The sequence below is a fragment of the Sinohyriopsis cumingii genome, chromosome 16, assembly GCF_028554795.1.
Source record: "Sinohyriopsis cumingii isolate HCF-2022 chromosome 16, ASM2855479v2, whole genome shotgun sequence".
NCBI lineage: Eukaryota > Metazoa > Mollusca > Bivalvia > Unionida > Unionidae > Sinohyriopsis > Sinohyriopsis cumingii.
In genome coordinates, this window is record NC_142976.1 from 40,251,077 (window position 1) to 40,273,773 (window position 22,697).

At 36.6% G+C, this 22,697-nt stretch overlaps 1 protein-coding gene across 1 annotated transcript; it reads left to right on the forward strand.

Moving 5' to 3' along the window:
* The first annotated feature begins 224 nt into the window (after window positions 1–224).
* On the forward strand, window positions 225–18,735 carry LOC149780278 (dual specificity protein phosphatase 3-like). The gene is made up of 3 exons (XM_089937076.1): window positions 225–412; window positions 7,107–7,330; window positions 13,177–18,735. The coding sequence occupies exons 1-3, from the start codon at window positions 225–227 to the stop codon at window positions 13,518–13,520; spliced, it is 756 nt and encodes a 251-aa protein (XP_089793202.1). The 3' UTR covers window positions 13,521–18,735.
* Window positions 18,736–22,697: the final 3,962 nt, after the last annotated feature.

Sequence of the window (22,697 nt, forward strand, 5' to 3'; positions counted from 1 at the left end):
AGACTTATAGCAAGTATATGTAGTACATTATTTCTCACAAGCCCAAAGTGTCATCCATATAAATGTTTTAAAAAGTAGGAGTGGGCACATATTCAGATGAAGATACGTTTAGTGAACACCATATTTTTCAAACTTTTATATAAATTGGGTGGGCTTATAGTCAAGCATGGGTTTATAATCAGGTAAATACAGTGTGGCAGTTAATTTCTTTCTTTTTCTTCAGAATGGCATACTCAGCACAAGTGTTTAATAAGGCACGTGAGTACCTGAGGTCTTTTGCTGACAACCAGTTGGATGATAGAAGAACTACTATGCCTTCAGGAGCACAGCCAACATTTTGGATGTATACGTACCCAACACAGCCCAAAAATAACTTTGATGAAGTATTTCCTGGGATAGTATTAGGGGACCAGTAAGTTAAAAATTCAAAAGGAAGAGCAGAATCCTGAAACAAAATATTTCCTTGCCAGTACATGTAGATAGATTTAGGTATGTAAGTAAGACTTGTTATGGCAGATTTTGTGCCCAGAGCCGGACTACCATAGTCTGAGTTCAGGTAGATTGGGTTACTACGTTATATTATCATTCATTCAGAAGAGAATAATAAATCATAGCAAGGAATAAAAAGAAAGTATAAAAATCTTACAGTCACATTAAATTACATTTTAATATCAGTAATACTCAACCTGTTGCTATTTGCATAGCTAGAACTTTTTTGGGATGAAAATACCTGACACCATGACGAAAATTTTGTTTTTTTGTTAAGATGAACCAGAAGCTTCCAGAACGCTAGATCAGCCCTGTTGAAGAATCTTCCACATCTTGGGCATGTGTGAAGGCTTCTATCATAGTATTTTTCAGTAACCATTGTTTAGAAATAGAATATTAGCCATTGCCTCATGGGTCATCCAGTAAATTATTATTCATCTTGTGTGCTTTGTAAACATTACGATTACACCCTGACTGTTTTTATCGCTGATTAATTTAGCTCTTCTGAGATGCTTTAAACAATTCTTCCACATCTGTCACCAATGGATCTCCATTGTTTTTTTTCAAGCAGTGGCAAAAATTTCTGCATATGTCCTAGTCAGTAGGGCTTCTCTACCTCTGTCATGATGTTAAACATGATTTGAGATACCATCAGCACTGTTCCCATGCATTGACTTCTGGCTTTTCAAAACCAGCCAAGGAGCAGAATCATCCTGACTGAGGGGCCCCAAGTGGCCGAGTGGTCTAAAGCGCTGTCCATTACGGATCAATGCCATCTCACCTCTGTCTGCATGGGTTCGAGTCTCAGATGCGACCAGTGTGGGTATGTGAGAAAACTTGCCAGTAGCTTCTTGTGGGTCGGTGGTTCTTTCCATGGGTTTTCCTGGGTTCTTCCTCCACCATTAATACTGGCTGCCATGTATAGCCTATCATGTGGTTAAAAATGGTGTTAAACCCTACAACAGCTACAACTACATCCTGAGATCAGGACCCACCTGTTACATTTGTTTAAAGTCATGCAGCCTGAGTCAAAGCAACAACCACATCTCAGAGCTTCTCCTCTGCAGGTGGGTCCAGAGAAGAAGTTCAGGGTCATCACCTTTCCCACGGACAAGGGTGGACAGTCCTAGTGACACTGTCCATCTCCAGCAAACCTCTAATTTTTCTTTGGTTCCCATTGGCACCAAATAAACCTCTCTTTGCAGGTTTGGTAAGGCATTACAGTTGATGGATGGGTTCTTTCGATCATAAGTGTCTAGGTTTAAGATCTCTCCCTCTCTAGTAAGGTCTCCTATTTGCTTCCACCAGTCAGTTTGTGGTCCAGTTAAAAGAAGAGGTTCATTTTTTTCTTTTGAACGATGCAGTAGAAAATCTCCAGTCTTCTATTCATGGATTTTCCTGGTTCCCAAGAAAGGGGGAAAAGTCTTGTCTAATTAATGACGTTTCCTGTAAGGGTCTTGGTCTCCAGAAGAATCTGTCCTCCACATCAACATTTGTAAATGAAGACATTGTTCTTAGGCTTTCAAATAAGAGGTTGCTGCTTGATGGTTTCTGAAGACAACACATCAGTGATAGCTTACATCAGGAGACAAGGGGCACAAAATACACAGTCTCTCTCTCTTAGAAGGTTTGGAATCTGCTGGACAGCTTCAGAAGGAGTATTTCTTTTCAGTTCACCATTTACCTGGTAGGAAGAACATTTTGGCAGACAATCTTTCAAGGAAAGGGAAGATATTTCTTACAGAATGGTGATTCTTCCAATTCAAAGCAGACTCCCAGTTTCAGCTTTTGGGATCTCTCTTGGGGGACTTGTTTGCCAGAAGGCTGAAGAAAAAGCTTCCCTTTTATGTTTCCCCCAGTCATTGACCAGAGGCTTTGGGCAGTGGATCCTGAAGTGTGATCATCTGTACACTTATGCCTTCCCATCATTTAGAATGATCCTATAGGTCCTACACAAAGGCAGACACTCCAGTATTCATCTAATTTTGATTGTCCCTCTGTGGCCCCTGTGATCTTGGTTAAATGATCTCTATCTTTCCTCAGAGGTTGGAGCTTCTGTTATGGCACAGGGGCTCTCTTCTCCACAACAGCTCAATCTTTCCTCAGAGGATGGAGCTTCTGTTATGGCACAGGGGCTGTCTTCTCCACAACAGCTCAATCTTTCCTCAGAGGATGGAGCTTCTGTTATGGCACAGGGGCTCTCTTCTCCACAACAGCTCACAGATTCTCCATCTTCACGAATGCTCTCATTTCAACTGATCTCTACACAGAGAAAAGTTTTAGAGCCCAGTTGCCAAGTGCATCCTTCACTTCAGGAGAAGATTGAGCTCTAAGGTGTATCATGTCAAATGGATAATCTTTTGTGATTGGTGTAGTATAAAACATGTCGTCCTAGCTGTCCCCCTGTGAGCACAAAGGCAGATTTTTTTCTCTACCTTTACATAGAGAAGCAATGGTCAGTTTATGCTATTAAGGGCTATTGAGCAGCCCTTTCCAACACACGCAAGGCCCTGCCATCTGGACAGATTCTTACTTAGTTAGCAGAAATGGAATCTCTTGTCTCTTGCAGTCTGTAAATAACCCCACCATGAACGTTGAAGCTTGCTTTGATAACCTAATCTACAAAATGTTTTTCTTGCTTGCCTTTGTTCCTGCTAGAGAAAGGAACAAGCTTCATGCCCTGTTCATAGGGTAGGATTATATGAGGTTCAGTGGGAATTAGGAAGTCAGTTTCTTTCCTTTGCCATCTAGATTTTTATTAGCAAACAGTTACCTTCAGTTGCCTCACTCCTGAGTGAGATCTCCAGTCTTTGCTGTATCTGTATTGAAGATGACTAAGATAGATTTTTATATCCAGTTAGGCGTCTATGTTTTTACTTGGCAGCCTCGAAAAAAAAGGAAGGAAAGGTAGGAAGCATTTTTTCCTTCCCGTCAAAGGTTCAGCTGATATTTCAGCTTCCACCTTTTCTCTGTTGAGTGGTCTAAAAATACCTTTCCTGATCACTGCCATCTCACCTCTGCCCACAGGTTAGAGTCTCAGGCTCACCCATTTTGAGTACGTGAGAAAGCTTGTCAGTAGCTTCCTTCCTATGGTTCAGCAGGTCCTACTGAGGTTTTCTGGGGTTCTTCCTCCTTGAGTTATACTGGCTGCCATGTATACCCTGTCATGCACTGAAAAATGACATTAAACCCTAAAAATAACAACTTTGTCTTGGTGATTTACATTAACTATCAAGAAAGTTTTCCGTCCCTTATTAATAGGGACCCATCTTGAAAATTAAAGCCCATGAGGTTAGTGCCATGAGGCTAGTGTCATTGTTAGTGCCATGAGGCTAGTGCCATTTTTAGTACCATGAGGCTAGTTCCATTGTTTCCTCATGGGTCTGTCTAACCCATTCATCTTTGGAAAAATGTGATGAAAGCTGTAATTTTTGGCACTCTCACACAAGTTTCTCCTCCTTTTACCATTGCTCATTAGCCTACCAAAGTGAAGGCATTTTCTCATGGGGCCCATTCGTTGTTGCTCAAAAAATAACCCATACTGATTCCATCCTGCAGTAGTTTCCAGCTCTTCTGTGAGGGTGAGTATTCTTTGTCTTTGATTTTTATTTGCCATTTATATCATCAGACCTCTCGCTGAACTGATAAATTCAGCCATGCAATAATAGCAACAGGTAGAGAATTACAGATATTAAAATGTAATTGGAGGGGTGGGTGAGGGTAAAGCTAATTTTAATAATGTAATACTTACCTGTTGATATTGCCGGATTCCTTCTTCCCTTATCACTGCTTCCTCAAAATAATGATGAGGGACTCTCATGCACGCCCAAGATGGGCGGGATTTTCCTAAAGGGCTGATGCAATGTGTTACGTATATTTGATTTAATTTATATCTGATTTAATTGTTTGTAAGTTTTAAAATCTTTTTATTTTTTAATTTCATTATATGTTAAAATAACGTAGGTCTGTTTACTAGGAACTCTATACTTTTCCAGAAAATAGTTTGACCTTGACTTCATTTTGTAAACACATATGGCTGACCTGGTTCCTGACCTTAATTCATAATTAGTAACAGTTATGTGAACAAGTTTTTCTTAAAATTTACATGACCCTAGGCTTGTAAATAGTTTTACTGCAGTAAACAACTTTTTAAAAATTTTATTCTTTGAGTAAATGATTGGTTCTTCTCAGGGCCATGCTGAGAGTACGTGATGTAAACATGATCACGTGACCCTTATCCGGGCATCTGTTTTGTGCAATGTTCAAGTTTTAAACTATTGCTTAGAGAGAGAGATCTCATTTGGGCTTCTAAACACTGGGATGTAAAGGTGTGTCTTTTGTTGTGTCATTTTGGGAATTACATTTTTTTCAGGGAGATAAATAATTTGTTACATTTTTCAAAGCTTCTTGTTTTCACTCTTTCTTGTGTTTCTACTTATTTGAGCCTAAACACGTAACGTAAGAATTGGGTGCTCATCCTCGGGATTATTTTGAATTTTGGCTAGAATATTTAAGAAAACTTTGTTTTTTGAAATCTTAGTGAAATTGACAAGCTTTTTCAAAAATGTCATCAAAAGTGGAAATTTTTCTTTCAAATCATACCCACGAACAATTAGATCTTTTTTTAAAAAATGAATTGATTCAACTTGCCAGAAAATATGATCTTTCTGATGAGGTAAAGGCTTCCTTAACGAAACAGGAAATAATAAATATTTTGGTTCAGTATTTGGTAGAAAAGAATGTTTTGGATAAAAGTGCTTTGGTTTCGATCAGTATGTCTGTATCAGACTCTGACATAAAAATAAAGGAATTAAAATTAAAATACAAGATGGAATTGGAGTTGAGGAAGCTGGAACTTCAGAAGGAAGAAAGAAAGACAAATGCATTTACAAGCAGAAGAAAAAGAGAAAGAAAGACAAATGCAGTTACAAGAAAAACAGATGCAAATGCAGTTAGATAAGGAAGAAAGAGAGAAAAAGGACAAATGCAGTTACAAAAAGAGCAAATACAGTTACAGAAAGAGCAAACACATTTATAGTTAGAGAAAGAGAAGCAAGAGAGGCAATATCAATGTAGAATGAAAGAAATTGAACTGGCAACTGAGAACATTAATACTTCAAATCTAAATTTAAGTTTTGATCTTGCAAAGAATATTAGATTAGTGCCCTTTTCAGAGAAAAAGAAATAGACAAATATTTTAGTCGTTTGGAAAAAGTTGCTTAAAATTGAAATGGCCAAGGGAGCATTGGATTCAATTATTACAATGTGTACTCACTTGTAAGGCCAGTGATATTTAAAATTCGCTGTCAGTTCACCAAAGTGGTAACAATGATGTGGTTAAGGAATGCATTTTAAGGGATTATGAGTTAGCCAGAAACTGCAGAAAAGAAGCTGGACAAACTCGTGTCGAATTTTCTAGAGAAAAAGATGAAATTAGAAGTGAGGGTATAGGAAATTGATGGGGAAACGACCTGGAATTTACATTGCATTGATATCGTTGACCCCTACTATGTAAAGTCCCCGAGTATGGCAAGCCCCTTCAAACATCACAAGTAGGATCATACGTTCAAATGAACTGTATCCTTTCTATTCCACTTTAATTCACTCAGGATTAGTTTGTGAATGATGAAAACCAATTATGATTTATTCTTTTCATATCATTAAATATATGGTATGCTATTTTTGTGTGCAGAATACTTCATCACTCCATCAATGTTGATAATACATTAATTCATCAGAATAACACAGTTTCTTTATAAGATGAGCATGATCATGGAGCCCATTTCATCATGTAATAATAATAATAGTATGTGTAATATACCCCAGTATAATGTACCTCACTATAAGGTGACCTTACATATAGCACAGTACATTTTTATGGCTTGCTTGAACAGCATTATGGCGATGGTGTGCTATATCCCAGTATAAAGCACCTTATATATAACACAGTACATTTTTATGGCTTGCTTGAACAGCATTATGGCAAAGGTGTACTATATCCCAGTATAAAGCAACCTCACATATAACACAGTACATTTTTATGGCTTGCTTGAACAGCATTATGGCAAAGGTGTACTATATCCCAGTATAAAGCAACCTCACATATAACACAGTACATTTTTATGGCTTACTTGAACAGCATTATGGCGAGGGTGTACTATATCCCAGTATAAAGCAACCTCACATATAACACAGTACATTTTTATGGCTTGCTTGAACAGCATTATGGCAAAGGTGTACTATATCCCAGTATAAAGCGACCTTATATATAACACTATACATTTTTATGGCGTACTTGAAAAAAATTGTGGCAATGATGTACTATATCCCATTATAAGAAAACCTAACATATAACACAATACATTTGTATGGCTTTCTTCAACAGCATTGTGATAAGGGAGTATTGAATCCCAGTATAATGTGACCTCATATGCATAGATTTGTATATTACAACCTACATAGATCTGAAATTGTTAAAATATCACTCACCAAATGTTTTGGGACAGTATCACTAAATGTTGTTGATAGGTGAGGAAAAAAAATTGTTCAGCATTTTTCTAATTTTTGATATTGAACCATTAACATATTCATCAATCAGCTTGTAATTTTTCTTGCAGTCAGTTAGCTCGCAACAAGCCTCAGCTCCAAGCCATTGGAATCACACACATACTCAACTGTGCTATGGGTGCAAAGTTTAACCAAGTCAACACCAATGCAGACTATTACAGTATGGCTGGAATCCAGTTCATGGGCATAAAAGCACAAGATAGTCCAACCTATAATATGATGCCACACTTCAAACCTTGTGCAGAGTATATTGACAAGGCCCTGAAAAGTGGAGGTAGGTGCATTGAAGAGAATTGATGTAGTGAAACCCAACTAAAAATCCTTTGGATCCCCAAAAATTTGGTTTTGATTGGTTTTCAGTTTATTGAAGGTTTTGTAGCTGTAAAAGAATGTCTTTTTAATAGCAGCAACAACTTACCTGTTACTACTGCGCAGCTTTACTTTTTTGTACCAAAAAACCCACAGTCTGTTTGATGTGAATATATCCTCCCAGAGAGTGGAGAACTGTCTGTTATCATGCAATCTGCTCATCTACCTCACGTGGTACATAAGCAGAATGATCATCTTTTTTAAGGAGACCATGTCTAAATCATCATGAGAGGAATGTGCTTGTAGCAAGTATTTACCACATTAGTGGTCTCCCTTCTTCATTTAATTTGAATCTCATTGTTACACTATACATTGCATGATCTAATTTTTATAATAATAATAATGAGGACTTTGTATAGCACCTAATCTTTAGAAGTTCTAAGCACTTTACAACATTAGACAACACCTAAAACATAAAAAACAAATAATGATATGATTACAAAAAACAAACACCATGAAATTAGAAAACATAAAACATAATGAAAATATTAAAGGTAGGAAACATTATTAGGTCTTTAAGTTTGTTCTTGCAGTCGAAATAGGTGAGTTTGAAGAGTACTCTTGAATGAGATCTTTGTGTCTATGTTCAGTGGGTAATTCCTTCCATGTTGCTGGGCCCAGGTACGCAAAAGAATGTTGTCCGTATGACTTCATTTTCATAGTGGGAATAATGAGCATACGATTATCAGAAGAGGAGTGTAAGTATCTTGCTGGTGTGTACACATGGGTGAGGTCAGATAGATATGTTGGACTGGAGTTCATCAATGAAACATAGCACAGAGAACAAATTTTGTGTTTGATTCTGGATTGAATGGATAGCCAATTTAGGTTACAGAGCAGAGGGAGGTGTGCTCTGGTCATGGTACTCAAAGGATGATCCGAGCAGCTGTGTTTTGAACTTTTGAAGTTATGGAGTAGATATTGAGATGAACCAGACAGAATTGAGTTACAATAGTCCAATACTGTGGTCTCGTCTAGCACTGCAAAGCTGGCCCCTAACACTGCTATACCATGGAGAACAATTTTGAATTGATACACTGCACTTGGTTGCTGGGGCATGTTTGTCAAGCAATGAACGCAGGCAGTTATCGAGTTCTGCTGTAGGAGGTAACCAAGTCGCTAGGTCTGCTTGGATGTTATGCATTAGTTTGGTTCTATTTATCATATGGAGGTTTCTCTTAGTAGCAGATAAAGGTGGAGGGTTAGGGACTGATACGTCAAGATGGCATATAATGTAGAGGTGGTCTGATGCAAGTTCGTGGGATACCAGGGAGGACTGTAGAATATTATCATCAGGTCTGTGAAGAATCCAATCTAAAATGTGACCATGTTTATGGGTGGGTTGGTTAACTGACTGTTTGAAGCTGAAAATATTAATAGAATCTAGGAGTTTTTATGTGTATTGATTTCCAGGACAGTCGAAGTGAAAGTTGAAATCTCCAAGAATAATCTGGTTGCCACCTATCAAATTTCCTTACTCCAGGAGATTCAGAAACTGCTCCTAAAAGAGAGATTCAGTCAGCTTGTTTTTTGTACTAGGAGGAGGGCAGTAGAGGCAGAAAAAAATGGACTGACCTTTGTTCCATTGTGAGTGTGGTTTGGACTAGTTCAAACGATGTGTGGTAGAAATTGAAAGTTGTGGTGTGGCTAAGACATTTGATCATGGAGTTCTTTGTGATGACAGCAATTCCACCTCCGTGAGAGTGGCAGGGAATGACTTGATGGAGTAACCGGTGGGTGTTAGATCCGTGCACTTGGACTCATCACCTGATGTTTTTAGCCATGTTTCTGTCAGGAAAAAGATGTTGATATTCTGATCTTTGATAAAATAAACTATTTCTATGCACTTTTCTGGTGGTCCTATTGATTGGGCATTGAATAATGCGATAGGCAGTTACTTCTCTTGGATAGTTGATATTTGACCTGGTAACCTTTTCTCCCTTTTTGAATTCAGTTCTTTAAGTGATGTACAAAGTTACCTCATTTATCCCACCCTTGTTTACTAATGAGGCAAAATATAGATTGACATAAAAAGATGGTTGATTTTTCTTGTTGTTTCCTTCAACAAGTATATTATTGATGTCTGTGTTCTCATGTTTCACTGCTCTTGCATGTGTGTCTGACTTTTTTCCTCAGTGAAAGGCTACAACAGTGAGACAAATCTTAACTTATTTCAAGATAAATCAGCTGTTTATCGCATGCAAACACAAGGGGGCACATAGTACACACTTCTGTTTATCTCATGCATACACAGGGGTATACTTAGTACACACTTCTGTTTATCTCATGCATACACAGGGGTATACTTAGTACACACTTCTGTTTATCTCATGCATACACAGGGGTGTACTTAGTACACACTTATGTTTACCTCATGCATATCCAAGGGTGTACATAGAACACACTTCTTGCAACACTGAGTTTATGTGGGACATTAAAACACATTGTCAAAATTATGTTTTTCAAAATAATGTCAGGACAGTCATAACACTGGGGACCTCTCCTCCACAAAAGCAAACAGATTCTTCCCCTTCATTCTTGGCTCATCTCTGGTGATCTCTCTACCAGAACAAGTTTACAGGCTGGGTTGCCAGTTGTATCATAAAGGTCAGGAGAGTTTGTTCATCCCAGGTCCATGATGCCATATTCTGTGATTGGTGCAATAGGAAACCCATTGATTCTAACTGTCGCTCTGTAATTTCTGTTGCTGATTTCCTTTTTTTCTTATTTGAGAACAAAAGAGGTTTAGTTTCCACTATCAAGGGATAGAGATCTGTCATTTCTAACACTTAAATTCTCTCAGGGACAGTATTTTGACCTGCTGAGACCTGTTGCCCACTCATACTCCAAGATGGAAACTTTCTTGTGTTTTATAGTTTTTAACCCAAACCCCTATGAACCATTGAGTGAGATATCCTTTCAGGACCTCACTCGAGAATATGTTTTTATTTGGCAAGTAGATGCAGTGAGATTTATGCCTTTTCTATTGACACAGGCAGTCTCTGGTTGAATGGGATTTACAATTCCATTTCTCTACTTAGTCATCCAGGATTTTTAGCTAATAATCAATTATCTTTGGTAGCTCCACTACCTGTAGAGATCCCCAAGCGCTGTCACATCTGTGCTGGGGATGATCAAAACAGAGTGATGGCACTCAATTTCTATCTTAAGGCCTCATAAGGAAAAATAAAGGGTAGAAAATTTCTCACCCAAATCTAGCTGTTTTGCTAACCTTACTTTTCTTATCTCAGTTTGTTGTCTCAGTCAAGGTGTCCATGCGCTCAGAACTACTTGAAAAAAAGAAACCCTTGTTGTCATCTGCTGTGCCTGACGTAGTTGTTCTATAATCAAACAACAACAATAAATGCATAACAAAAACATGGCAAATTAAGGTCAATCCAACTTTGAGAACACACCATACAAAAACATTTTGAGAGAGAGAAAGACGCAGACGCACACTGTGTCAAGCTTTTTGGTATTATGCTAGTTTGTTCCACACAGCACGGTCAGTTTTATCCTATATGCAGGCCTAGCTCAGTACATTTTCAGGTCGGCGTCATTAAATGTAGCTAAAGCTACCTAACTAGTTTTAAATACTGCATGTGAAACAAATTATATAATGTTAGCTACATTTAATGACGCTGACCTGAAAATTGACTGCTACAGATAGGATAAAATTCTAAATGCTGTGTGAAATGAACTAGACAGAAAACACTGATCCATGCGCATAGACTTAGACCTATACATTTCATAGCCTCCCAACTCTCTTAACAACTATGGAAAACTTAGTAACAGCCAGAACATGCTTTATTCTAATTTTGTTAAGCATCTCCATTGTGCCCCAGTCGAATAAGAAATATACCTGCAATATTTAATGACAAATAATGCACTTACCAGCCAGAAGGAATCATTTATCCGTGAAAACATTAATCCATAAGCAAATTTCACTGTAGCGCTTGCCATAATTCCAAGACAGAAAAATAAATTTTCAAAGAATCAGTGAACTTGAAAGTTTACCACATGGTTATCCGCTAGGGTCCATATTTGGAGGGCCTTTTATACACGGGGGTAGTTTTACAATCAATATTAATGACAACACAAGTATGTCTCAGACAGTTTCACCTCCTCCAAAGAAAAGGAGTTGCATACGATAGTGACACAGATCTCTAATTACCCATGAATAATCTAAAGCAAGATGTTACTCTTCGTTACACTTGTACATAGTATAACTACAGTAGAGCTGAGTAGCCAGTATCGTTTCATTATTTACAATATAACTTTTCAAAATTGGAACTGATGAAAATGAAACAGTTTTTTGTAATAAATATTAATGATTTATTGTTAATTTCATATAATATCCATATAATAAATGTGATAATGCCTCATTACCAAGCAGCGTTTTATGTTGTTGTTTTTCTTTGCTCACGCATATAATCTGTGTACTTTGGATGAAACAGTCACACCACAGCCTTCATTAACATATTTGTATTAATGAGCCCCATGTAAACATTTGGACGTAAACTATAATACACTAGTGAAGAGTTCTTTTACTTTAAAGGAAAATATTTGGTGAGAAAAATAATCTATGTTTGGGTTTGGACCGAGACAAGGAAATCCCAGTCACAGGGTTACATTATATGCCTTCCCATTCGGCAAGCCTCGGTGGGAGACATATAATGTAACCCCTTGACTGGGATTTCCTTGTCTCAGTCCAAACCCAACATAGATCCTATATGTCTTTTCTTCCTTGTAAGGGCTCCATAGACATTTTCGCTGCCTTTATCTTATGATGGATTGTCACCACAGTCAGGAGTGTATTATTCCCTTACTAACTGAGACCTGTCCTTTGAGAAACTATAAGCCCATGAGGCTCAGACCATTGCTACTTCATAGGCCTACCTTAATCATTTAAAAGTGGTATTTTGGCATTTCCATAAAACCTACTCCTCCTTTTTCCTCCACTCTTTAGCACAGCAAATCGCAGTCATTTTTTCTGATGTATCATTGCGGCAAAAAAATGTGACACAGGGAGATGCCAGCATGGGAAGGCTATTGGTGCTATTAAAATGGCGCTTTTTGGGGGCTTCAAAATAATTTTAAGTGTGTAATACTTACTCGTTGATGTAGCTGAATGCCTTCTTCCGTCACATTCTGATGTCCAGGTGGAATCTCATCTATGAAAAAGATGACTATTCTGTGCAAGGAGCATGACCTGATTGCTGGCTGTTATATATGGTGCAAACACTATGCTTACTGGTAGCCTAATGTCAGCCCTAATCTGTGTATCAAGTACATATATTAACCTCACATGCTCTTGGGGAATCATTTGGATCTTTGTTTCACTGAAAAGCCTGCTACAGTAATTGTTAACTATAATTAATCTGTTCCTGTGTGTGTCAGGAATTTAGCAGTGAAAATACATATTTAAGTTAAAGTTTTGTTTTTATATTATTTGTTTTTAGTAAAGTTGAAAGTTCATTTTATGGAGTCTGATAATTTGACGTAATACCACACTGTGTTCTTGAAAATTATGAATTTTACAGAATTAAAGGTTATCATAAAAAGTGGACACAGTCTGTCCTCATAGTATTACATACTAGTTAGTTCCCTTTACCTCTGGGAACTATCCACTCTGGAGATTCATTCTCTGTCCTAAAATGGTTGTGGCAAATCATGCAAGCATTTTAGGACAGTTAAACTGAAATGTTTGAATGGTTTTATTTTTTTAATTATTTTTTTTCTTCTTTCCAGGTAAAGTGTATGTTCATTGCCAGAGTGGAGTAAGTCGTTCTGCTACTATCGCCTTGGCTTCTCTGATGTTGCAAAGAAACATGGATCTAATGAATGCACTGATGACTGTGAGGTCGAAAAGAGAGGTTTATCCAAATGATGGTTTCCTAAAACAGCTGTGTGAATTGGACAAAACATTGTATGGTGATAAATATCCAGACGAAGAGAAACAAGACACAACTAATCAGAAACAGGGTGCTAATCAAAAACAGAGTGCAAATAAAAAAAAAGATGCAAGTCAAAGACAAGTTGCAAATGAGAATCAGAAACATGATTCCAGTTCCAAAAAAGCCAAGACTAGTTAAGCAAACATGACTGTTTTTTGATAACTTTAATTAAATGAAAACTAAGAAAATCAATGATTAAAACCATTATTGGTCATCTTTTTTCTCAAGGGAAGAGAATGACTGTGACCTGTTTAACTGCTTTGAAAATGGGGCTCTCACTTCCCTTGACATGTTACTGCCACCACAAGCTGAGCTTGGCATTGTTTTTGCAGAAATGCTTGATTTTGTTTTTCAGTGAATTTTTAAAGAATAACAGAAAATATAGAAATTGTAAGACTTGAGCTAAGAGATTTAGCACTGTTATTATTTCTGAAATAACAACTCAAAATGTGGCTGACCCCAGGTCAAATAGTCGCAACAGGCAGTGATGTTGCTTGCAGTGTCATCAGGCAGCAAGTTGGGTTGTCTGCTCGAAAGATAGAATGGTTCATGAACTTTTGCAATACAATCATAAGCATGGAAATACTAATAAACAACCGTTCTGTTATCTACAAATGCTAAAAACCATTGTTTGGCCTTTGTGTGAGTAGTAATTATCAAAGCATAATTACAAATTAGACAAATAATTAGCTGATGCAAACTGATACAAACTCTTTCACTTTTGCTTTATAATCTTGGCATTTTACCAATAATTCATTCTAACAGGCAGCAGATAGAAATCACATTCATGCCAAGTCAGTTTATTTGCTTAAGATTTCACTTGTCTCAAGGCAGTACATATCATTGTCAGCCCAGTTTTACCAAACTGAACTTGTGTCAGTTTTCAGAACACTTTAATCAGTTCCCCCAAAATCTATTCCTCTGTCTGGTACAGGAATAGACTATTAATTCACCAATACTAGAGAAAACTTTATTTGTTTTGGAAGTTTAGAAGTAGAAGTAATTGAGAAGTGCATCCGAGATTGGATATATATATGATATGTGCAGAAAAATTGGATTCATTGTTGAATACAAATTACTCTGATTTGTCAAAACCAATAAATAGATGTGGGCATTAATGTCTGGACATAGCAATTAAAGCTTCGTTTTTGAAAATTCAGTCACACAGATTGAAAATTTCTTGTAAAATTTATAAGCAGCTTGTATCATTTGTAACAAATATGCAGTGTGCCTCTCACCCCTCCACTTTCCCTGTACATATCATTGTGGATGTTGTATGTCACTCTTTTGACATGTGGCAGCATCATTGACTGATCATGCAAGAAAACATTTACCAATTATACACCCATACTCTACTTGTAAAGAAATTTACAAGATGAGCCCCATTGTGTCCTGAATTTATTTACAGAAGAAAAAACATGCCTCTTGCTACAGGCAGTCTCTGGCAAATAACATGCCACTTGCTACAGGCAGTCTCTCACAAATAACATGCCGCTTGCTACAGGCAGTCTCTAGCATATAATATGCCACTTGCTACAGGCAGTCTCACAAATAACATGCCACATGCTACAGGCAGTCTCTCACAAATAACATGCCACTTGCTACAGGCAGTCTCTGGCATATAATATGCCACTTGCTACAGGCAGTCTCTCACAAATAACATGCCACTTGCTACAGGCAGTCTCTCACAAATAACATGCCACTTGCTACAGGCAGTCTCTGGTAAATATGTGATATGCTGCTTTATACAAGCACCCTCTGGAAAAATATATGATATGCAACTTGCTACAGATTTTGAAATAAATTATTGAGAAAGTTTCGTACATTTGTATTTAATAATTATTCAGCATTGTATCTTTGAGGTGTGTGAGCAAGATGTAAATTTGTTATAATGAAATGATAGCAGTGTATTTTACCATATTAACATGCGAGTACATATTTTAGATTGAGATGATTCAAAATAAGGTCTTAATGCTTTCGTTTTAAAACCTACTGTTCTTGCTTTATAGTCAAGTCCAAGTGCAAACTACACATACCCAGATCTATTGTTGCATATTGTGCTGGTAGATCTGTGTCCCTACAGATTGTTAGGAGTAAGCAGCAGAATAAAACAATATAGATTCTGATTTGCTGGCGATTTGACAGCAGTTCAGGGTCTATCCTGTTTGCATCACACTGGACTTCTAAGTGAGTATAAACGGTGAAAGTTTAGTTTTGTCTGTTTATTAACTTGTAAGTTTTTACAAATAGAATTATTTTGCATTCAGATTATGGTGCTTTCAGTTTGGTTACGGTATGAATTTTGGCTAGTATTGTTTTCTGTTTATTTCTATTTTGCCATCTTGACTCATTGATGTACTTAAACACTGTCAATCAGCAACTAAGGTCCAATTAATTTTGTCTGATACCTTGCCTTTGCTCATTGATGCTGTTCTAACAAAATATCTGTCCAAATTTGTCATTTACACTTTGTTGCACAAATATCACTTGTAAAAGTTAGTTGTCATCACACATTTTAGATGATCATCTCAGTTGATAATGGTTGGAGATAGTAATTATTGTAAATATTTAAGTTTTGCATTGATAGACTTTTAGCTTTTACAGTTGTGTAGCACATTGTTTTCTTCGTTGTTTTGAATGTTTATGTTTGACATTCCTTCTTCTGCTTTATTTTTCTTGGTCTGATTAAAACCAAGATTTCCCAGATAATGGAGATCTGACAGGCACCAATAAAAACTAGTCCACTTATTTTTTCAATAAAAATTAGTGTTTAGTAACCTTTTTAATTCCCAGTCCACTTATTTTTCATGGTCTGCTGAATTCTTCACATTAGGGAGAGTTATAACTTTGGGAGAATTGTTGTTAGTCATGATATAGTTTCAATGACGTGTTCCAAATGATATCTCTCACTTTCAGAAATATGAAAGAAGTCATTTTAATTTATGAAGCAAAAGGAAAAGAGAATAAAACCTTGTATTGGTGCAAATCAGAACTGCTTACTTTTAAGTAGATCTGTTTTAATCAGATGAAATTTTTATATACAATATTAAAAGTAATATTTGTCTTAGACTTGTTTAAACTATTATTGATAAAAGTTTCCTATACATTTATGACAAGTTTTAATAAATTGTGTGATTTTATGGGACCATAAGATTTTTCTCACATGAGAAGCTCAGAGAGCCTACCTTGTAAATGTGATGTTAATTGACAGGTGGGATTATCATTTTATTTAGATAAAGATTGTTAAAAAAAAAATTGAAAGTTTAGAATTGCCTTATCAGCTAGCATGGGCATATCATGAGAAAAACAGTTTCTTTTGTAACTTCTTGTCTATGAATGGGGATAGGTCTTACTTGAGAATGGGGATTGGTCTTACCTGTGAATTCGGTTAGGTCTTATCTGTGTGAATGGGGATTGGTCTTACCTGTGAATGGTGATAGGTCTTACCTGTGAATGGGGGAGAGGTCTTACCTGTGAATGGGGATAGGTCTCATTTTTCTAGCGTGAGTGTCATCCTCATGAAAAACTGTATGATGTCATGTTTTTTAGCTTTCAAAAGTCATATATCATTGACTGAAACTTTGATAGAATTTTTTTTACATCTAAACTTTTTACCTTGCTATGCTACAACATCCTGTGTAGAAATCATCAAACTCTCTTGTACACAATTTTCTGTCTTTGTTTCAGTTCTTTACTTCTATCCTTCTGCTGACCTTTAGGAGTAAAATTACTTTTGTACATTTTGCACAATTTAGTCAAGTTAGAGGTTGTAAATGGGTAGTGTAATAGTTTAGTTCTGTGTGTGTGTGTGTGTATGTGTGTGATTTGGATTTGTAATGTAGCTTTAACAATTTTTCAGTCATATTGCTATGATGTCTTAAGTGTAGCAGTTTATACTGATGTCTAGCACTGGGGCGTCATGCCACAGACATGTAGCATCATGTTCCACCCAGTCACATTATCATGACACCAGGCCAACCAGTCCTAACACTAACCTCTTACAGCTAGTACCGAGCGAGGCAACTGCTAGTACCATTTTTATATACGTCTTTGGTATGACTCGGCCACAGTTCAAACCAGTGACCTCCCACATCCGAGATGGATGCTCTAACCTTTTAGTTCCATAACACAACCATTGTTGTAACTTTGCATTTATTTTTCTTGATATATTTTAGTTGAATTAATTCATCTTTAAAAGAGTAATATTCAAATGCTCCAAGTTGGCATGTAATAGTGTTGGTTACTGGAAGTTCACTTTTTGTGATGTATGGTTTTGTTAGATTTTGTGTTTCCTTCGTATCTTGAATGTAAACACCCATTGAAAGGTACAGTTATGTATTCAAAGTAATTAGGGACTTTGTTTCTAATCCATAAAAATTTAAGATGCCATCAGATGCATTAATTAGAATACCGTTCATTTTAAATGTCATCTTTCCCTTCTGATGTTAACAAGAAAAGGCAACAAGCAATTCTCAAGCCTACAAACATCAACCTTTTATATCTGCCCACATTTCTCATTTTTTCTTGCAATATAAAGTCTAACATGCTTATAATTTATCTGTATTATTCCTTGTCTATGTTTCTTATTAGGGTCTGAATAGCCATGTGTCATCCAAGCCTTGTTAAAAAATTCAAACATCTTTATGATGTAATGGCATATTAGGTGATGCTTCACTTTCTCTACACATTGAGGATTTGTTTGATTCTCTTGTAAATGCAGATTGTCCCCACATGCACTTTTTGTATAGGAGATACGAGACTTCATTTCTGTCTATATGTATGTCTGTCTCTATTTTATCCTAAATTCTTGGGTGGAAATTCCCCAAAATTGTACATTGTTTGTATGCACAGTAACCATATAAGAGAGGTACAATTTTTGCCCCCCCCCCCTTTTTTTTTTATAATAAAAAGTTCCTGGAAGGGGTAATTTATCATGCAGTTGTGGTGATATTTTTAAATATTGTCTGGCTAGATTTCACATATGCAGTCATAGCTGGAGGACACAATACCCCGAGTCATGGGGTGGGGAGGGGAGTGTAATTAAAAAAATGGGAATTGGCCATGGCCTGCCATCAAAGTAACTTCGTTCTCATATTTTATGTTTGCGACACATTTGCCACTTGTGATTTTCTTTTAAATTTAAGACTATTGTTAAGAAATATGTTGTGATAAGATAGGTCTATATTTTAAATATTCTGTTTAGCTTAAATTTTTCTTGGCAAGTTGTATTGAGTATATTATAGAGTCTCTTCATTTTTTTCAAACCTATTTTGCATTTCTTTGCCTTTTATACACAGATATACTGTAACTGGTGTGCTTAGTTATATTTGTAATAAAATGTACATTTTTCCAATTCAGTGTTGTATTTTTTTAATGTAATGCTCATGACTTAGGTTCTTTTGCACCAAAATGTTCTTAACTTTTAAATCTCAACTTAAAATGTTTGATTGATAAAGCTTTAGGCTCTACAGTTAACTTTCATTACTAGTAAGCTGGCTTCTGGTCATTTTTTCATTGTAATAAATCTTATATATATATATATATAAGTAAGCATGTTTATTATAGGGAAAATGTTGTCAGAATAAGATGACTTATAGCCGAGTACAGGCGGTGTGTATGTTTATTATAGGGAAAATGCTGTCAGAATCAGATGACTTATAGCCGAGTACATGCGGTGTGTATGTTTATTATAGGGAAAATGCTGTCAGAATCAGATGACTTATAGCCGAGTACATGCGGTGTGTATGTTTATTATAGGGAAAATGCTGTCAGAATCAGATGACTTATAGCTGAGTACATGCGGTGTGTATGTTTATTATAGGGAAAATGCTGTCAGAATAAGATGACTTATAGCCGAGTACATGCGGTGTGTATGTTTATTATAGGGAAAATGCTGTCAGAATCAGATGACTTATAGCCGAATACATGCGGTGTGTATGTTTATTATAGGGAAAATGCTGTCAGAATCACATGACTTATAGCTGAGTACATGCGGTGTGTATGTTTATTATAGGGAAAATGCTGTCAGAATAAGATGACTTATAGCCGAGTACATGTGGTGTGTATGTTTATTATAGGGAAAATGCTGTCAGAATCAGATGACTTATAGCCAAGTACATGCGGTGTGTATGTTTATTATAGGGAAAATGCTGTCAGAATAAGATGACTTATAGCTGAGTACATGCGGTGTGTATGTTTATTATAGGGAAAATGCTGTCAGAATCAGATGACTTATAGCTGAGTACATGCGGTGTGTATGTTTATTATAGGGAAAATGCTGTCAGAATAAGATGACTTATAGCCGAGTACATGCGGTGTGTATGTTTATTATAGGGAAAATGCTGTCAGAATCAGATGACTTATAGCCGAATACATGCGGTGTGTATGTTTATTATAGGGAAAATGCTGTCAGAATCACATGACTTATAGCTGAGTACATGCGGTGTGTATGTTTATTATAGGGAAAATGCTGTCAGAATAAGATGACTTATAGCCGAGTACATGTGGTGTGCATGTTTATTATAGGGAAAATGCTGTCAGAATCAGATGACTTATAGCCAAGTACATGCGGTGTGTATGTTTATTATAGGGAAAATGCTGTCAGAATAAGATGACTTATAGCTGAGTACATGCGGTGTGTATGTTTATTATAGGGAAAATGCTGTCAGAATCAGATGCTGAATATTCCATATAGCATATGTACTCGCTTACTAGTTTAGTCTAACTACAAACTGCACAGATCCAGATCTGCCATTGCATAATGCGTTCAAGTTAGTTTTCTGCTGGAATGCAATTATTTGTTGTGAAGACTGCCTTTGTAAGGAGAATTGACAATTTTTCATCTTTCTTTCACATGATGTACAGAGAATTGACATGTGCATATTTCTGTCTTGCATGAATGTTATGAAGTTTTAGACATTTGTTGGTTAACAAGAATAGCATAATGCAGGAAGATTAGATGAAACAAATAACTGTTGAGGTTTCAACTTTACTCCACAAATGATTCCTCATAACCTTCTAAATTGACAGTTGAATGATTGTCAGGTTTTCTTTACTGGGTGGAGAGCTAATGTAAAGGTCCAGTATTATGCATTTATAGTGAATTTTTATTTTAAGCATGTACAGTGGTCCCCCTCTTATACGGCCACCCCTTCTGCCCTGGGAAAGTGGCCTTATAAGATGGGTGGCCTTTCCAGAGGGGGGACAAAATTTTTTGTGAGAGGTATATGTTGTTGTTGTTCTAGGGTTTAACGCCATTTTTCAGCACAAGATAGGCTATACATGGCAGCCAGTATAACTGGTGGAGGAAGAACCCTGGAAAACCCAGGGAAGAACCACCAACCCACGAGAAGCTACTGGCAGGCTTTCCCACGCTAGCCGAGCCCATGCAGACAGAGGTGAGATGGCAGTGATCCGGAACAGTGAGCACTTTAGACCACTCGGCCACTCTGGGCGCCGAGAAGTATATGTAATGTATATAGTAAGAAAGCTACATACTTCAGAACATTTAATATCTTCGTTTAAAAGTAACATTAATTATTAAAAGGTTATTCTTAAGAATATACTTATTTCAAATGAATATACAATAATAGTTCTTATTCTTGACGTAAGCATGAAATGCGAGCAGGTATTGTTGTCATGCACATTGCAAAACCATTCAAAAACGTCATTTAAATCTTCGTACATACATAATTCTCTTTCCATTGCTCCATTTTCCCACTGCTGCTGAATAATCCTATTGGTTACAATATTGTTTATTCGAGTCTTTTCAACATAAAATTATTTTATTCAAGTCTTTTCTACATAAAATTGTTCGGCAAGTCCCCCAACCCCACCCCACCCGATGTCGTCTAGTAGACTAACCGACTTTCTTCTAAAATGTCTCCATTTACGTGATAATGTGTTTGTTTGGTAATGATTTATTCTGTTGTTGCTAACTGTATGCGATTTAAATATGCAGACAAAACTTTTGTTGAGTGGACGAAATGCCTTCTTTGTAAAGGAAGCAATAAATGTATTGTCATTTGATTTTTCAGTCTTTGTTTGGTGCCCTGTTTTGTTGAAGGTAAATTTCTCTGTGTTAATCCACAAAATTTATTTTTAGCCTATGCTGACCATGTTGTGATCTTGACAATTACATGCAGTTGTAATCATCAAAGAGAACAACTCGACAGATGTGTGAAGCCCAAAACTCTATCATAACATTGTTGAACCAATTTTCTGTAAACATCGGCTATGTTAGACAATAATATGATATTAATCTTAGTGTTACATGTACTTTAGTCAACATTTCTTTCAGTAACAGAAACCTGACATCGGGAGATGTGTATAGACGGTAGAGATAATCTGATTTTTACTTACCTTACATCACGATACGAATAATTGGCTCTGGATACATTTGAAGAAAAAAAGTGGCCGCTTGTGAGGGGAACATTATTTATTTTTGTACTAATATGCTGGCTGCTGGCTGTGTTAGAGGGGTGGCCATTATTGAGGGGTACTTTTGAGCACAAACTTGTTTGGTGCCAAGGGATTCTGGCCGTAAGAAGCGGGTGGCCCTTGGTCAGGGGGGCCTTTTAAGAGGGGGACTACTGTACAATAATGTTGTAATATTTTGATTTTCCATGTTCCATAATATCAGAAAATGGAAACATGGGCATGTTTTTTTTTTTGCCTTATTATATGCCTTCAGTAATCACAAATGAGCTACTGCAGATTCATAGAGGACCGGTTGATGCTATCCGCTGATGGATACAGCTGACACACAATACAGTAGGTAATTTTGTTTTTGTTTTATCAATATTTGGCTCCTGAAACATGAGGATGGTTAGTGGTCAAAAGTGCTTGCCATTACTGACCTCTCACTTCTGTCCATGCAAATTTGAGTCTTGAATTGTCTACTATAGGTATGTGAGAATGCTTGCCAGCACCTTTCTGTCAGTGGTTCTTTCCAGGTTCTTCCTCCACTATTTATACTGGCTGCCAATTATAGCCCATCATGTGCTGAAAAATGGTGTTAGACAAAACAAAATCCCAAACCAATCAAACACTAGATTTATGCTAGTTTCTTTGGAACAATGTATAGTATTTTTACAAAAATATTCAAATGTATTGAGACGACAATAATCTAGAGAAAATTCACATGTATTGAGATAATAATCAAGAAAAAATTAAATGAAAATCAGATTATTGCAGAATTTTTTAAAGTACCTGTTCAGATTTTTTTTTCTTTTAAAATATTCATTTTTTAAAATTTTTTTAAAAGGTTTATTTAAAAAATTCCAGGTCAAATGTGGAGGTTTCTGTTTAAAATCT

Excerpts from the sequence above, each read along its gene's own strand:
- LOC149780278 (XM_089937076.1), top strand. The coding sequence starts at position 225 with ATGGCATACTCAGCACAAGTGTTTAATAAGGCACGTGAGTACCTGAGG. Across the intron at positions 413-7,106 it reads GGGATAGTATTAGGGGACCA|TCAGTTAGCTCGCAACAAGC; the intron begins GTAAGTTAAAAA and ends TTTTTCTTGCAG. Across the intron at positions 7,331-13,176 it reads CAAGGCCCTGAAAAGTGGAG|GTAAAGTGTATGTTCATTGC; the intron begins GTAGGTGCATTG and ends TCTTCTTTCCAG.